Source organism: Rhinoraja longicauda, chromosome 1, assembly GCF_053455715.1.
Source record: "Rhinoraja longicauda isolate Sanriku21f chromosome 1, sRhiLon1.1, whole genome shotgun sequence".
NCBI lineage: Eukaryota > Metazoa > Chordata > Chondrichthyes > Rajiformes > Arhynchobatidae > Rhinoraja > Rhinoraja longicauda.
Window position 1 is genome coordinate 23,918,616 of NC_135953.1, and position 15,793 is coordinate 23,934,408.

Below are 15,793 nucleotides of genomic sequence, written 5' to 3' on the forward strand. Positions count from 1 at the left end.
GGCAGTTTCTCGGAGTCCTTCGACATCTGCAGTGGCGTCAAACAAGGCTGCGTCCTCGCTCCCACACTCTTTGGGATTTTCTTCACTCTGCTCCTGAAACATGCCTTCGGCACCGCAACAGAGGGGATCTACCTGCGTACTAGATCAGACGGCAGGCTCTTCAACCTCACCTGCCTCAGAGCCAAGACAAAAATACGTGAAGCTCTCATCAGAGACATGTTGTTCGCCGATGATGCAGCAGTTGTGTCCCACAGGAACTACAGTCACTGATGGACCGCTTCTATCAGGCTTACAAGGACTTTGGGCTGACCATCAATCAGCCTGAAGAAGACGAACGTCCTGGGACAGGACACAGAGGCACCGCCTGTTATCACCAGCGATGACTACGAACTCGATGCCGTCCATCAGTTCACGTACCTTGGCTCCACCATCACCGACAACCTCTCCTTGGACACAGATTGACAAGAGGATCGGGAAGGCAGCTACAACTCTCGCTCGCCTCACAACTCGAGTGTGGACCAACCCAAAGCTGACAGTGAAGACAAAGATAGCAGTCTACAACACCCGTGTCAACAGCATGCTGCTGTATAGCAGTGAGACATGGACTACATATGCCAGACTGGAGTGAAGACTCAACACCTTCCACCTTAGAAGCATCCACCGTATCCTGGGTATATCCTGGCAAGACAGAGTGTCCAACGCGAGATTCTGTCTTGCGCTGGCCTTCCGAGTATGTACACTCTACTCAGGCAGCGCAAGCTGCGGTGGCTGGGCCATGCCCACCGCATGGAGGATGGCCGTATATCAAAAGACATCCTCTATGGAGAGCTAACATCTGGGAGGAGAACCATCGGCTACGTTACAAGGATGTCTGCAAGAGAGATTTGAAGGCGCTCGACATCGATGTGGAGTCCTGGGAGAGCCTTGCAGCTGACCGTACGAGGTGGAGAGGTACCCTGAACCAACATTTCAAAACGGGGGAAGAGAAACTGATGAACGCAGCGGCAGAAAAGCGGGCACGCAGAAAGGAGAGCAGCAACTTTAACAAACCAGAGACCACACACAAATGTGACCTTTGCGATAGACTCTTACAAACCCCCGCATTGGTCTCTTCAGCCACAAGCGACGCTGCTGTAGCCGAGGTGTGGAGCAAGCAGCCAACTAGGATGCATCACCCATGGTCAGCCATGACCGAGGGGGCCTAAGAAGAACATTATCCTACACACACCAAGGATAATTTACATTTATATCAAGCCAATTAACCTACAAACTTGGACGTCTTTAGAGTTTGGGAGAAAACCGAAGATCTCGGAGAAAACACACGCAGGTCATAGGGAGAACGTACAAACTCCATACAGACAACACCCTAGACAGGATTGAAACCGGGTCTCTGGCACTGTAAGGCAGCACCTATACCGCTGCACCACCGTGCCACCTTAGACCAAATCTAATGTTCACAATGGGGTAGAGGTGAATTGGACAGTACCCTTGTTTATGGAAGGATTGTTCAGAAGCCTCATAACAGATAGGAAGAAGCAGTTCTGGTAGTGCGCGCTTTCAAGATTCTGTAGCTGCTGCCAGATGGGAGGAGGAATGACCAGGATGCGGCAAGTCTCTGATTATGTTGGCTGCTTTTCTGAGGCAGCATGAAGTGTAGATGGAGTCAATGGTGGGAAGTCTGGTATGTGATGGACTGGGCTAAATTTCTGCAATTTCTTGCGGTCTTGGACAGAGCTGCCCCATACCAAGCTATGATGCTACCCAATAGTATGCATCCATGATGCATCAGTAGACGTTTGTAAGAGTAATTGGAGACATTTCCTCCATCTCCTCAAGAATTAGAGGCACGGGTGTGCATTGTTGGCTGTTGCATTAATAATAGATTGTTGATAATATTAACACCAAGGAACCTAAACCATTTTCACTTCCGACACCATTTTCGCTTATTGGGGCATTTACTCCAACATGCTTCCTGAAGTTGTGATTGACAATCCAGGACCTCTTAGGAATAAAATTCTAAAGTTACATTACCTTCCAAATGAAGACATTTCTTATTTTAGTGCTGAATGGTCAATGACTGTGACCCATTGGTTCGAAAGAGCCCTGTCAGGAGAGGTACCTTCCCTGTCTAATTCCACAGAATTATGCACATTTTAATGAGATTATCGTTCATTCTTCCAAATTCAAGACAGTATAAATCCATTCTGCTTAATTTCTTCTCACAGGTCAACAACAACCATACCCTGACCATCTTGGGGCAGCACGGTGACATAGCAGTAGAGTTGCTGCCTTACAGCGCCAGAGTCCCCAGTTCAATCCTGACTAAGGGGGCTGTCTGTACGGAGTTTGTACTTTCTCCCGTGACCTGCGTGGGTTTTCTCCGAGACCTTCAGTTTTCTCCCACACTCCAAAGACGGACAGGTATGTAGGTAAATTGGCTTGGAAAATGTAAAAATTGTTCCCAGTGTGTGTAGGATAGTGTTAATATGCGGGAATCGCTGATCAGAGCGGACTAGGTGGGCCGAAAGGCCTGTTTCCTAAACTAAACCCTCCATCCCCAATCTCTACATATTCGCCACTCCCATCCCAACAATCAACTTGATAAACCTACAACTTAAACTCCCCAGCTGCCTTGGACAGATTTGAATTTTTCAGATAATATCTCAGAATTGCAAATCCAATAACAAAACCACCACACCCAATCCCACAACACCCAATATGGGCAGCATGAATTGAAGTTTCATCTAAAAAAAGACACCCTCATTATGGCAGCTGCAGTAACGTGCACTGGAAGATCGTTCATAATGGAATATAAATTCCTGTTTTAAGTTTCATGTCTGGAGTTTATAAATATGGTTCTGTCAGTTGTTAGTCTATTTGCATTTATTTTGCATTCATCTACTTTGACTCCCAGTGTTTTGGCAGCTCATTTTTAAAGTGTTCGTCTTTCAAATCTCTCCATGACCTTGTCCTCCAAACGGTGTCCTCCTGTTTCCTGTCTCTTGCTTCTATGACAAAGATTGTGTTTAGTTGTCTTAAAATCTCATGCAGTTCCAGGTTAAATTTGTTGGAGAATTCCTCTTGTGAAGCACCTTGGAACAGTTTCCTCTATTAAAATGCTGCAGAAATGCAAGTTAGAGGAAACACCAAAGACATTAAATGGCAACTCAAACTTCACAGCTACTAAAAAAACCTGCTGTTTAAACATTAAAGGTTTATGATTGTTCTGCACCAGGTGATACATGTACATCAGTTACACAGAGATGGACTAAAATGAAAGGCTGAATTTTAGTTAGTAACTAGATGGGCATGAACCCGTTGGGTCCAAATCTCTCCTGCGGGCGCGGCAACCCGCATTGGGTGCAAACCTCTCCTGCGGGCACGGCAAACCCAGTTTGACCCTCTGCCACTGAACTGCACCACAGGAGGAAGGTCAGGCACGGGGCACCAGGGGGTGAGCGCATTTATTAAAGTTTCAGCTCGACGGCTCAGCAGCACTGTCAGTCTGAGCGGCGAACAAGTCTACGAGGCAAAACATGGCACTGAGCCAAAGTCGAAGAGACCGACGTCAGGAAGAGCCGCGGTAGTAGGGGACTCCATCGTGAGAGGTACGGACAGGGGTTTCTGCAGCAACAAGCGGAATTCAAGGTTGGTGTGTTGCCTCCCTGGTGCCAGGATCCAGGACATCACGGACCGATTGCAGAGCATCCTCAAGGGTGAAGGTGAGCAGCCAGAAGTGGTAGTGCATGTCACCACAAACGACGTCAGGAAGAAGAGGAAAGATATTCTGCAGCGTGACTTTAGAGAGCTTGGAAGAAGGCTGAAAAGCAGGACCTCCAGGATGGTTATCTCTGGTTTGCTTCCAGTTCCTCGTGCTGCTGAGGGCAGGAACAGGGAGATAGGGGACCTGAATGTGTGGCTGAGGAGCTGGTGCAGGGGGCAGGGATTTAGATTCTTAGACAACTAGGATCTGTTTTGGGGTAAGGGTGGATTGTACAAAAGGGACGGGTTGCACCTCAACAGGCGGTGGACCAGCATTCTGGCAGGCAGATTTGCCACTGCTACACGGGTGGTTTTAAACTAAATAGTGAGGGGTGGGGGGAGTGTTTAAAATGGGATAGACAAGGATGGAGTTAAAGGGAAAGAGTGTAGGAAAAATTAAGAAACACTCCAGAATTAACGGGACAGAAAGCTCACGAAAGCATAGGAGGGAATGGCCAAGTGCAATAGGAATCAATGTGAAAGCTGAGATGAGCAAAGGATTAAAAGTACTATATATGAAGGCGTAAAGTCTAAGAAGTAAAGTGGATGAGCTTGAGGCTCAGCTAGAGATTGGTAGGTATGACATTGTGGGGATTACAGAGACATGGCTGCCGAAAGATCAAGACTAGGAACGGAATATTCAGGGTCACACGTCCTATAGAAAGGACAGGCAGGTGGGCAGAGGAAGTGGGGTAGCTTTGTTGGTGAGGGAAGGAATTCAGTCTCTTGCGAGGGGCGACATTGGGACTGACGATGTAGAGTCACTGTGGATAGAGTTAAGGAATTGTAAAGGTAAGAAGACACTAATGGGAGTTATCTACAGACCCCCTAACAGTAGCCTGGATATAGGGTGCAAGTTGCAGCAGGAGTTAAAATTGGCATGTCACTGTGGTTATGGGGGATTTCAATATGCAGGTAGACTGGGAAAATCAGATAAGTTCTGGACCACAAGAAAGGGAGTTTGTAGAGTGCCTCCAAGATGGATTCTTAGAGCAGCTTGTACTAGGGCCTACCAGAGAGAATGCAATTCTGGATTTAGTGTTGTCCAATAAACCAGATTTAATAAGGGAACTCAAGGTAAAGGAACCGCTTGGACCTAGTGACCATAATATGATTCGTTTAAATCTGCAATTTGAGAGGGAGAAGGTTAAACCAGGAATGTCAGTGTAGCAGTTGAACAAAGGGGACTATGAAGCGTGAGAGAGGAGCTGGCCAAGGTCGAATGGAAAAGGATCCCAGCAGGAATGACAGTGGAACAGCATTGGCAGGAATTTCTGGGCATGAATGAATGAATGCCTTTATTTGTTGTTGAAAGCACTGCATACAACAAAATTATTATTGCCACTCCATTGGTGCATAATATACTAACATAAAAGCTCAGGACACAATTTAAAAACAATATTATTTAACTAGGGCTTAAGATAAATAAATAATCAATATTGCAATATATCAATAAACAATGGTGATAGTAAGGTAAAATGCATAATCCAGAAGATGCAGGATCATTTCATTCCAAAGAGGAAGAAAGATTCTAAGGGGAGTAAGAGGCAACCGTGGCTGACAAGGGAATTAGAGATGGAATAAAACTAAAAGAAAAGATGTATAAGATAGGAAAATGTAGCGGGAAGCCAGAGGATTGGGCAACTTTCAAAGGACAATAGAAGATAGCAAAAAGAGCAATATAAGCTGAAAAGATGAGGTACGAAGCGAAGCTGGCCAAGAATATAAAGAAGGACAGTTAAAGCTTCTTTAGGTATGTTAAGAGAAAAAGATTAGTAAAGACAACTGTGGGTGCTTTGAAGGCAGAAATGGGTGAAATTATTATGGGTAACAAGGAAATGGTGGAAGAGTTGATCGGATCTGTCTTCACTAAGGAAGACTCAAACAATCTGCCAGATGTACAAGTGGACAAAGGATCAAGGGAGACAGAGGAACTGAAAGAAATTTACATTAGGCGAGAAATAGTATTGGGTAGACTGATGGGACTGAAGGCTGAAAAATCCCCAGGGCCTGATGGTCTGCATCCCGGGGTACTCAGAGGTGGCTCAAGAAATCGTGGACACATTGGTGATCATTTTCCAATGTTCTATAGATTCAGGATCAGTTCCTGTGGATTGGAGGGTAGCTAATGTTATCCCACTTTTCAAGAAAGGAGCGAGAGAACACGAGGAATTACAGACCAGTTAGCTGTTTGGGTCCTTGGATGGAGTCGAGGGGGGAGGTAAAGGGACAGGTGTTGCATCACCTGCGATTGCAGGGGAAAGTACGTGGGGAGGGGGTGGTTTGGGTGGGAAGGGACGAGTAAACCAGAGAGTTACGAGGGAATGGTCTCTGCCGAAAACAGAAAGGGGAGATGGGAAGATGTGGCCAGTAATGGGATCCCGTTGGAAGTGGCGGAAATGTTGGAGGATAATTTGTTGTATGCGACTGCTGATGGGGTGGAAGGTGAGGACAAGGGTGACTCGATCCTTGTTACAAATAGGGGCAGGGGGAGCAAGAGTAGAGCTGCAGGATATTGAGGAGACCCTAGTGAGAGCCTCATCTAGAATGGAAGAGGGGAACCAATGCCCTAGTATGGAACACCTCATCCTGGGCGCAGATGCGGTGTAGACGGAGGAATTGGGAGTAGGGGGTAGAGTTTTTACAGGAAACAGGGTGGGAAGAAATGTAGTCAAGATAACTATGGGACTCAGTAGGTTTGTAGTAGATGTCGGTCACTAGTCTGTCTCCTGTGATGGTGATGTTTCAGGTCAGGACTCGTTCTACGCTTGTGCAATGACAAAGCCTTGCATGACCATTGTTTGCATTTGGATTAGAAATTTAAAAAAATCTACACCTGCTGGAAATTTGAAAGAAAAACAGAAAATGCTGGAAATGGTCAGCAGATCTTGCAAAAAAAAAAGTTCCAGGTCTGAAACACTTCATCAAAACTGTGAAAGAGAGAAAACAGGTTATTATATTTCAGTTGAAAGTGGGGAAGCATGGGTTGAACAAAGGGAATATCTCTATAGAGTGGGACCAAATGGGTTAATGTGGCAGTCGGCAATAGATTAAGCTTCTTAATCTGTATTGTGTGTTATTGATTAATAGGTTGCGGGACATGCGCACCAGGTCTGGCTTTACTAAAAACTGAGGCACAAATCACAGATGGATAGCTGTTACTCTGTTTTTGCCTTATTGGGAAGGAGAGAGGGTTAGAGCAGAGGTCCGCAGTTGCTGCCTGACCTGCTGAGTTACTCCAGCATTTTGTGACTAAATACCTTAGATGTGGTCAAGAGCTCTGCTACTATGGTAGAGGGAAAAGCTACAGTTCAGGAATAAGGAAGATATTTCTGAGGTACCTGTGCAGAATGATTCACCATCATTGGGGCAAATGCAATGGAAACCAAGGAACCAGGAGATTGGAATGGAGTCCTCCAGGACTCAGGGTGGGAGGAACTATTGTCAATATGGCTATGGGAGTCTGCGAGCTTGTGATGGATGTTTATGACTAGCCCATCCCCTGATACAGAGAGAGCAAGATCTAGAAAGGAAAGAGTTGGAGGTCGACTAAGTAAAAGTGAGAGCAGGGTGAAAACGGGCAAGGAAAGTAATTCAATGTTTAAGTTCTATTGGTGTTGCAGTAAAATAATTGAGAGTGTGGACTTGAGTAGTACTGAAATAAAGAATGGAGATACCCTCCGTGTATTCTGTATTTGGGCCAATGCGGGTGACCATTGTTACACCCTTTACGTTATGTGACTGGAGTTGAAGTAATTGTTTAATGCCATGACAAATTCAACCACCAGGTGGATAAATGTGTTGGTGGATAGGAACTGCTCGGATTTCTGTTCAAGGAAGAAACAGAGGCCCCTCGGACTCTGGTGATGTGGGATGGAGGTGAACAGAGACTATACGGTTATGGTGAAGATCAACTGGGTTGAAGAGGCAGTGCGCATCCAAAGCATCACTGATACAAGTGGGAAGGGCAGAAAGAATGCTGTCAGGGTGCCAAGGAAAAAGATTTGGCAAGGCAACATCAGGTTGAAACAATGGGACTACTTGGACAGTCTGGGTTTTTGATCTTGGGCAGCAGGTAGAAGTGGATATGCAAGTTTCTGGCACCACAAAGTCTGAATATTTGGAAGGAAGATCGCCTGAGGAAATGAAATTCATGACTGAGGAAGACAATAGTCTGATGTCTCATTCCAGGTTCCAGAAACAAGTATTCTGCTTCAAGCTTCAGAGTTGGTGGACAAAATGCTTCAGTTTCTTTTTGAAAATATTTTTCATCCTCCTTGATTCCTAAGAATTCATGGCCATGATCATTTAACATGGAGAACAGGTGTATCCTGGAAAACCCTCCACTTCAATGTGTAGGATGGAACTGCAGATGTTGGTTTAAACCGACGATAGAAACAAAAAGCTGGAGTAACTCAGCGGGTCAGACAGCATCTCTGGAGAAAAGGAATAGGTGATGTTTTGGGTCGAAACCCTTCTTCAGACCACGTGTCAGAAAGGGAAACGAGAGATATAGAACAAATGAATGAAAGATATGCAAACAAAATGATAAAGGAAACAGGCCATTGTTAGCTGTGTGCCAGATGAAAATGAGCAAAGACATTGAGACTCAACAAGATGACTTTGATGCTGGTACGACTTGAATGGGGGAGGGATGGAGAGAGAGGGGATGCAAGGGTTACCTGAAGTTAGAGAAATTAATATTCATACCACTGGGTTGTAGGCTTCAATTCTCTATGACACACCTAGTCGCAGATGCAGGACTTTGGATCTGAGCAGATGATGATGACATTGTCCACGTACAGAGAGGTTTTGATCTGAATGCCCCCACTGTCTGGCAATATCACCAATCTTATGCTCTTATCCTTCCTGATGGATTCAGCGAAGAGTTCTATGCAGCACACAACAGCATAAGATATAGGATTTTGAAAGCGCATACCAACAGACCCGAAACGTCACCCATTCCTTCTCTCCAGAGATGCTACCTGAGTTACTCCAGCATTTTGTGTCTACCAGCAGACTCAGGAACAGCTTCTTCCCCTCTGTTATCAGACTTCTGAACAGTTCTCCCAATAGGCTAGGGTGTAGTCCCAATACTCCAATCCTACCTCATTGTGGACATTGGACTCTTAATCTGGAACTGTAATACTACACAGCTGAAAACTATGTTCTGCACTCTGATACACTTCCACTGTATCTCAGCACGTGACGACAATAAGCCAACACCTTTGTTTTGCTTAACACAATAGACAATAGACAATAGGTGCAGGAGTAGGCCATTCAGCCCTTCGAGACAGCACCGCCATTCAATGCGATCATGGCTGCTCTCAATCAGTACCCCGTTCCTGCCTTCTCCCCATACCCCCTCACTCCGCTATCCTTAAGAGCTCTATCCAGCTCTCTCTTTAAAGCATCCAACGAACTGGCCTCCACTGCCTTCTGAGGCAGAGAATTCCACACCTTCACCACTCTCTGACTGAAAATGTTCTTCCTCATCTCCGTTCTAAATGGCCTACCCCTTATTCTTAAACTGTGGCCCCTTGTTCTGGACTCCCCCAACATTGGGAACATGTTTCCTGCCTCTAATGTGTCCAATCCCCTAATTATCTTATATGTTTCAATAAGATCCCCCCTCATCCTTCTAAATTCCAGTGTATACAAGCCTAATTGCTCCAGCCTTTCAACATACGACAGTCCCGCCATTCCGGGAATTAACCTAGTGAACAACCTACACTGCACGCCCTCAATAGCAAGAATATCCTTCCTCAAATTTGGAGACCAAAACTGCACACAGTACTCCAGGTGCGGTCTCACCAGGGCCCGGTACAACTGTAGAAGGACCTCTTTGCTCCTATACTCAACTCCTCTTGTTATGAAGGCCAACATTCCATTGGCTTTTTTCACTGCCTGCTGTACCTGCATGCTTCCTTTCAGTGACTGATGCACTAGGACACCCAGATCTCGTTGAACGTCCCCTCTTCCTAACTTGACACCATTCAGATAATAATCTGCCTTTCTATTCTTACTTCCAAAGTGAATAACCTCACACTTATCTACATTAAACTGCATCTGCCATGTATCCGCCCATTCACACAACCTGTCCAAGTCACCCTGCAGCCTTATTGCATCTTCCTCACAATTCACACTACCCCCCAGCTTAGTATCATCTGCAAATTTGCTAATGGTACTTTTAATCCCTTCATCTAAGTCATTAATGTATATCGTAAATAGCTGCGGTCCCAGCACCGAACCTTGCGGTACCCCACTGATCACTGCCTGCCATTCCGAAAGGGACCCATTTATCCCCACTCTTTGCTTTCTGTCTGTCAACCAATTTTCTATCCATGTCAGTACCCTACCCCCAATACCATGTGCTCTAATTTTGCCCACTAATCTCCTATGTGGGACCTTGTCGAAGGCTTTCTGAAAGTCGAGGTACACCACATCCACTGACTCTCCCCTGTCAATTTTCCTAGTTACATCCTCAAAAAATTCCAGTAGATTCCAGTAAATCCATGCTGACTCGGAATGATCCTGTTACTGCTATCCAAATGCTCAGCAATTTCGTCTTTTATAATTGACTCCAGCATCTTCCCCACCACTGATGTCAGACTAACTGGTCTATAATTACCCGTTTTCTCTCTCCCTCCTTTCTTAAAAAGTGGGATAACATTTGCTATCCTCCAATCCACAGGAACTGATCCTGAATCTATAGAACATTGAAAAATGATCTCCAATGCTTCCACTATTTCTAGAGCCACCTCCTTAAGTACCCTGGGATGCAGACCATCAGGCCCTGGGGATTTATCAGCCTTCAGTCCCATCAGTCTACCCAAAACCATTTCCTGCCTAATGTGGATTTCCTTCAGTTCCTCCATCATCCTAGGTTCTCCGGCCCCTAGAACATTTGGGAGATTGTGTGTATCTTCCTCAGTGAAGACAGATCCAAAGTAACGGTTTAACTCGTCTGCCATTTCTTTGTTCCCCATAATAAATTCCCCTGCTTCTGTCTTCAAGGGACCCACATTTGCCTTGACTATTTTTTTCCTCTTCACGTACCTAAAAAAACTTTTGCTATCCTCCTTTATATTATTGGCTACTTTACCCTCGTACCTCATCTTTTCTCCCCGTATTGCCTTTTTAGTTAGCTTTTGTTGCTCTTTAAAAGAGTTCCAATCCTCTGTCTTCCCACTCTTCTTTGCTATGTTATACTTCCTCTCCTTAATTTTTATGCTGTCCTTGACTTCCCTTGTCAGCCACAGGTGTCTCTTACTCCCCTTAGAGTCTTTCCGCCTCTTTGGGATAAATTGATCCTGCAACCTCTACATTATTCCCAGGAATACCTGCCATTGCTGTTCTACCGTCTTCCCTGCTAGGGCCTCCTTCCAGTCAATTTTGGCCAGCTCCTGCCTCATGCCTCTGTCATCCCCTTTACTATACTGTAATACTGACACTTCCGATTTTCCCTTCTGCCTTTCCATTTGCAGAGTAAAACTTATCATGTTGTGACCACTGCCTCCTAATGGCTCTTTTACCTCTAGTCCCCTTATCAGATCAGGATCATTACACAACACTAAATCCAGAATTGCCTTCTCCCTGGTAGGCTCCAGTACAAGCTGTTCTAAGAATCCATCTCGAAGGCACTCTACAAACTCTCTTTCCTGGGGTCCATTTCCAACCTGATTTTCCCAGTCTACCTGCATGTTGAAATCTCCCATAACCACCGTAGCATTACATTTGTGACACGCCAATTTTATCTCCTGATTCAACTTGCACCCTATGTCGAGGCTACTGTTTGGGGGCCTATAGATAACTCCCATTAGAGTCTTTTTACCCTTACAATTCCTCATTTCTATCCATACTGATTCAACATCTCCTGATTCTATGTCACCCCTTACCAGCACCTTCTTAAGACACACATAGCCTAGTTATCCTTTCTTCAATTAGTTACTTGCTCCACCCACACTGCCCCAAAATGTGTTGAACGTTTCTCCTAATATCCCAAAAGAAAAGACACAAAGTGCTGGAGTGACTCAGCCGGTCAGACAGCAACCAGGGATCCAGCATTTTGTGTAAACTGTTATCTGCAATTCCTTGCGTCTCCTAATATCCCATATCGAATTGAATTGAATCAATTTTATTAGCCAAGTCTGTATACATACAAGGAATTTGCCTTGGTGCTTTGCTCGCAAGTAACAACACGACATAGAGTAAACAATTAAAAATAAAACATTACAAGTTAAACATGTGAAGAATGAAATAAAATACCAGAGCAACACGTGAAGAATGAAATAAAATACTAGAGCATATCTGCTAAACTCTTAACAACACCATGATTTCTGCAAACTTTAAATCAGATCATTGTCACCCACCGCACAGGGGTTTGAATGGAGGACAGAACGGTTCAAAGTACACGGCTAACACCCCAGCGTGAACTTATCTCGTTCAAAACGACACCTAAACTGCAGCAGGTTTTACAACAAGCAACGAGTGTGTTGTTTTTTTCTTATTTAACACCGAACAAGTATATAAAGAGCAGCGAGGACATTGAGAGACACAGACTGACAGACCTCTGAGCAGAGACATGTTGGAAGCACGTCTGCTGACTACGGCGACTCTCACCCGGCAGTCGCTCAACTTCACCGCCTCCTGAAGCTCTGCATTCGGGGAGCAACATTCAACTCAATTTCGCACTCACATTTTCAAACGCAAAATTAATTTGCAATGCAAAACAAAACAGCACATTTCTAAAAACAGTGACGTTTTCTTGCAAAATCTAATTGCATAATTCAATCGGCTTCTGTGAAACAAAGTAAACGTTTCGACGAAAGTTTTGTGCGAGGTTGAAAATGCTTATCTGCTAACAATAATCGACAACGTGGTTGTAGATTGACACTGATGGCAACCAATGGATCACAAGGAAATGCAGATGCTGGCCACTTGGGCAAAACACAAAGTGCTGGAAGAACTCCGCGGGTCGGGCAGCATCTGTGGAGGGAATGTTCAGGCGATGTTTCAAGTTGGAACTCATTTTCAAGCTGAAATTGGACAATAGTTCAATTTAAAACTTGGAATTCTTGATTTTAGAAGTGTAGCATCCCCTCGCTCAGCTGTCGCTGTGACCTGAAGATGGGTGCAATTTTACCAACCACAACTCAGCTCTCCCCAGGGCTGGACTGAAGCTCTCAGATGCGAAGTAAAACACAAAGTGCTGGAGGAACTCAATGGACAAGACAACATTAGTATAGGAGTCTGAAGAAGGGTCTCGACCCGAAAAGCCACCCATTCCCTCTCTCCTAGATGCTGTCTGACCCGCTGAGTTACTCCAGCATTTTGTGATACCTTCATTCAGAATTATATACATATATGAAGAGGTTTTGCACAGTTTTTGATACGTATACATACACACACGCTTAAATCATAAACTGTGCAAAAACCTCTTCACATATCATACATATATATATAAACTTTATTAGCGGGAGGAATTATATAAACATAGCACAAAAAGTAAGGAAATTTGTGTTTGCTAGATTATTTCTTTGTTGTAACAATGCTTCTTGGCAATAAATCTTATACCGTTGGAAAGCCTGTTTATTTCCCTTTTAAATGGTGCCACATTTGTAAGGAACATGCATTTGTGGGATGAGCAGCAGAGCTGAGTATGTGGGTTGCACCCATGAAAAATCTGCCAAATCTCTGCCAATGCCAAACAGCTTATTCTGCCAATGCCAAACAGCTTATTCTGCCAATGCCAAACAGCTTATTCTGCCATTGACTCTTGTTCGGTGTTGTTTGGTGGATTGGATGATTGAAGTCTGAAGAAACAAGACATATTGGCAATTTAACAATTTATTTATTTAATAAACAGGAGCCTCAGTAGCGTGTGGAAGAACCATACACAGCCACAGCAGCCTGGCACCTCCTCCTTATGCTGGTCACCAGCCTGGTCACACACTGTTGTGGGATGGCATCCCATTCTTCAACCAGCATTTGTCGCAAGTCAGCCAACGTGGTTGTGTTGGTCACTCTGGCACAAACAGCACGCCCAAGCTGATCCCACAAGTGTTCAATGGGGTTGAGGTCAGGACTGCTGGCAGGCCATTCCATCCTCTCCACTCCCAAATTCTGGAGGTAGTCTCTGAGAAACCCTGCTCTGTGGGGGCGAGCATTGTCATCTTGGAGGATAGAGTTCGGTCCCAGACTGTGGAGATATGGGATTGCCACTGGTTGCAGAATCTCATCTCGATATCTCTCTGCATTGAGATTGCCTCCAATGATGACTAGCCTCGTTTTTCCAGTGAGGGAGATGCCGCCCCACACCATCACACTGCCTCCACCAAAAGATGTTACTCTATCGGTGCAGCAATCAGCATAGCGTTCTCCGCGTCTTCTCCACACTTTGACCCTATGATCCAACTGCCGTAGGCAGAATCTGGACTCATCGCTGAACATAACGTTCCTCCACATGTTCAGGTTCCAGTGCACGTGTTGCCGACACCAGCGCAAACGGGCCTGACGGTGAAGGGCAGTCATGGCAGGCCTCCTGGCAGCCCTATGAGACCGGAGATCGGCTGCGTGCAGTCTGTTCCGAATTGTCTGGGCAGAGAGCCGTCGGCCATATCGTCCTGCAAACCTTGACTGCAAATCTGTAGAAGACAGCCTACGGTTCCTAAGTGCTGACAGGGTGAGGAAACGGTCATCTTCGGGTGTCGTCTTCTTGGGACGCCCACTTCGCGGCCTGTCTCTGGTATCCCCCGTTATATGGAACTTGGCCTTCACTTTGGAGATGGTACTAGGGCTCACTCCAAATAATGCCGCAACTTGGTTTTGCGGAACACCAGCTTGAAGTTGCCCTATCGCACGGGCCCTATCCAGATCAGTCAAACGTGGCATGCCGATTCTTGGAGCAGACACCTACTGACCACTGTAACAGGGCCCATGCTCACAGATGCTGCCAATCAGGTGCCAATCAGGCACCTGATTGTCAGCACCTGGGGGTACCAGAAGCTCAAAACAAGAGTCAATAGCAACAGCAGAATAAGCTGTTTGGCATTGGCAGAGAAGATTTGGCAAATTTTTCATGGGCGCAACCCATATACTCAGCTCTGCTGCTCATCCCACAAATGCATGTTCCTTACAAATGTGGCACCATTTAAAAGGGAAATAAACAGGCTTTCCAACGGTATAAGATTTATTGCCAAGAAGCATTGTTACAACAAAGAAATAATCTACCAAACACAAATTTCCTTACTTTTTGTGCTATGTTTAGGACGAAGGGCCAACTCTATCACACACATACAAACACACATCAACCTCAAACTGTGCAAAACCTCCATACATCCTGCATCAGTCTGAAGAGGGGTCTCGACCCGAAACGTCACCCATTCCTTCTCTCCAAGCTGCTGCCTGACCTGCTGAGTTACTCCAGCATTTTGTGATACATCCTGCCTATTTATTTAATGGTACTGTACTTAAAAGTCACACGTATCACTACAATTCCTTTTTTTTGCATGCCTTTTTTGCAAACAGTTAAGTAAAATTCTTACTGCAAAGAAGCACAATTATATTCAACGTTCAACTGCGAGATGTTCACACGTATCTTTGAACAAAACACCTCTCTGCCCCCAGCTAGCCCCTGCCTGTGTATGTGTGTGTTTGTATGTGTGTGTGTGTGTGTGTGTGTGATAGAGTTGGCCCTTCGGCCCAACTTCCCCACATCCCCTCTCCCCTTGTTTGAGGGCTGTCTCTCTCATTCCACCTGGGGAAAACATTCATACATTCTGGCCTTCCATCACAATGAGGAGGGAACTGGAGGAGACTCACTGTGATGGATGTTTTCTTTTTTTTGTTGTGTGTTTTGTGTTGGTTGGGGTTGTGCACAAACCGCAGGCATTGCCACTTTCATTTCACTGCACATCGAGTATGTGTATGTGACAAATAAATTTGACTTGACTTGACTTGACTTGTAATTTGCTTATTTTATTGCTCTTATTGTTAGACTGTGGGTGACGAAATCTCGTCCAAAAAATAT

At 45.2% G+C, this 15,793-nt stretch overlaps 1 protein-coding gene across 1 annotated transcript in view; it reads right to left on the minus strand.

Moving 5' to 3' along the window:
• The window catches only part of LOC144605055 (3-ketoacyl-CoA thiolase, mitochondrial-like), a 45,017-nt gene extending 32,578 nt beyond the window's left edge, over window positions 1-12,439 (minus strand). The window contains 2 exon segments of the mRNA XM_078420137.1: window positions 12,333-12,351; window positions 12,353-12,439. Coding sequence (XP_078276263.1) covers window positions 12,333-12,351; window positions 12,353-12,439 — 106 coding nt within the window.
• Window positions 12,440-15,793: the final 3,354 nt, after the last annotated feature.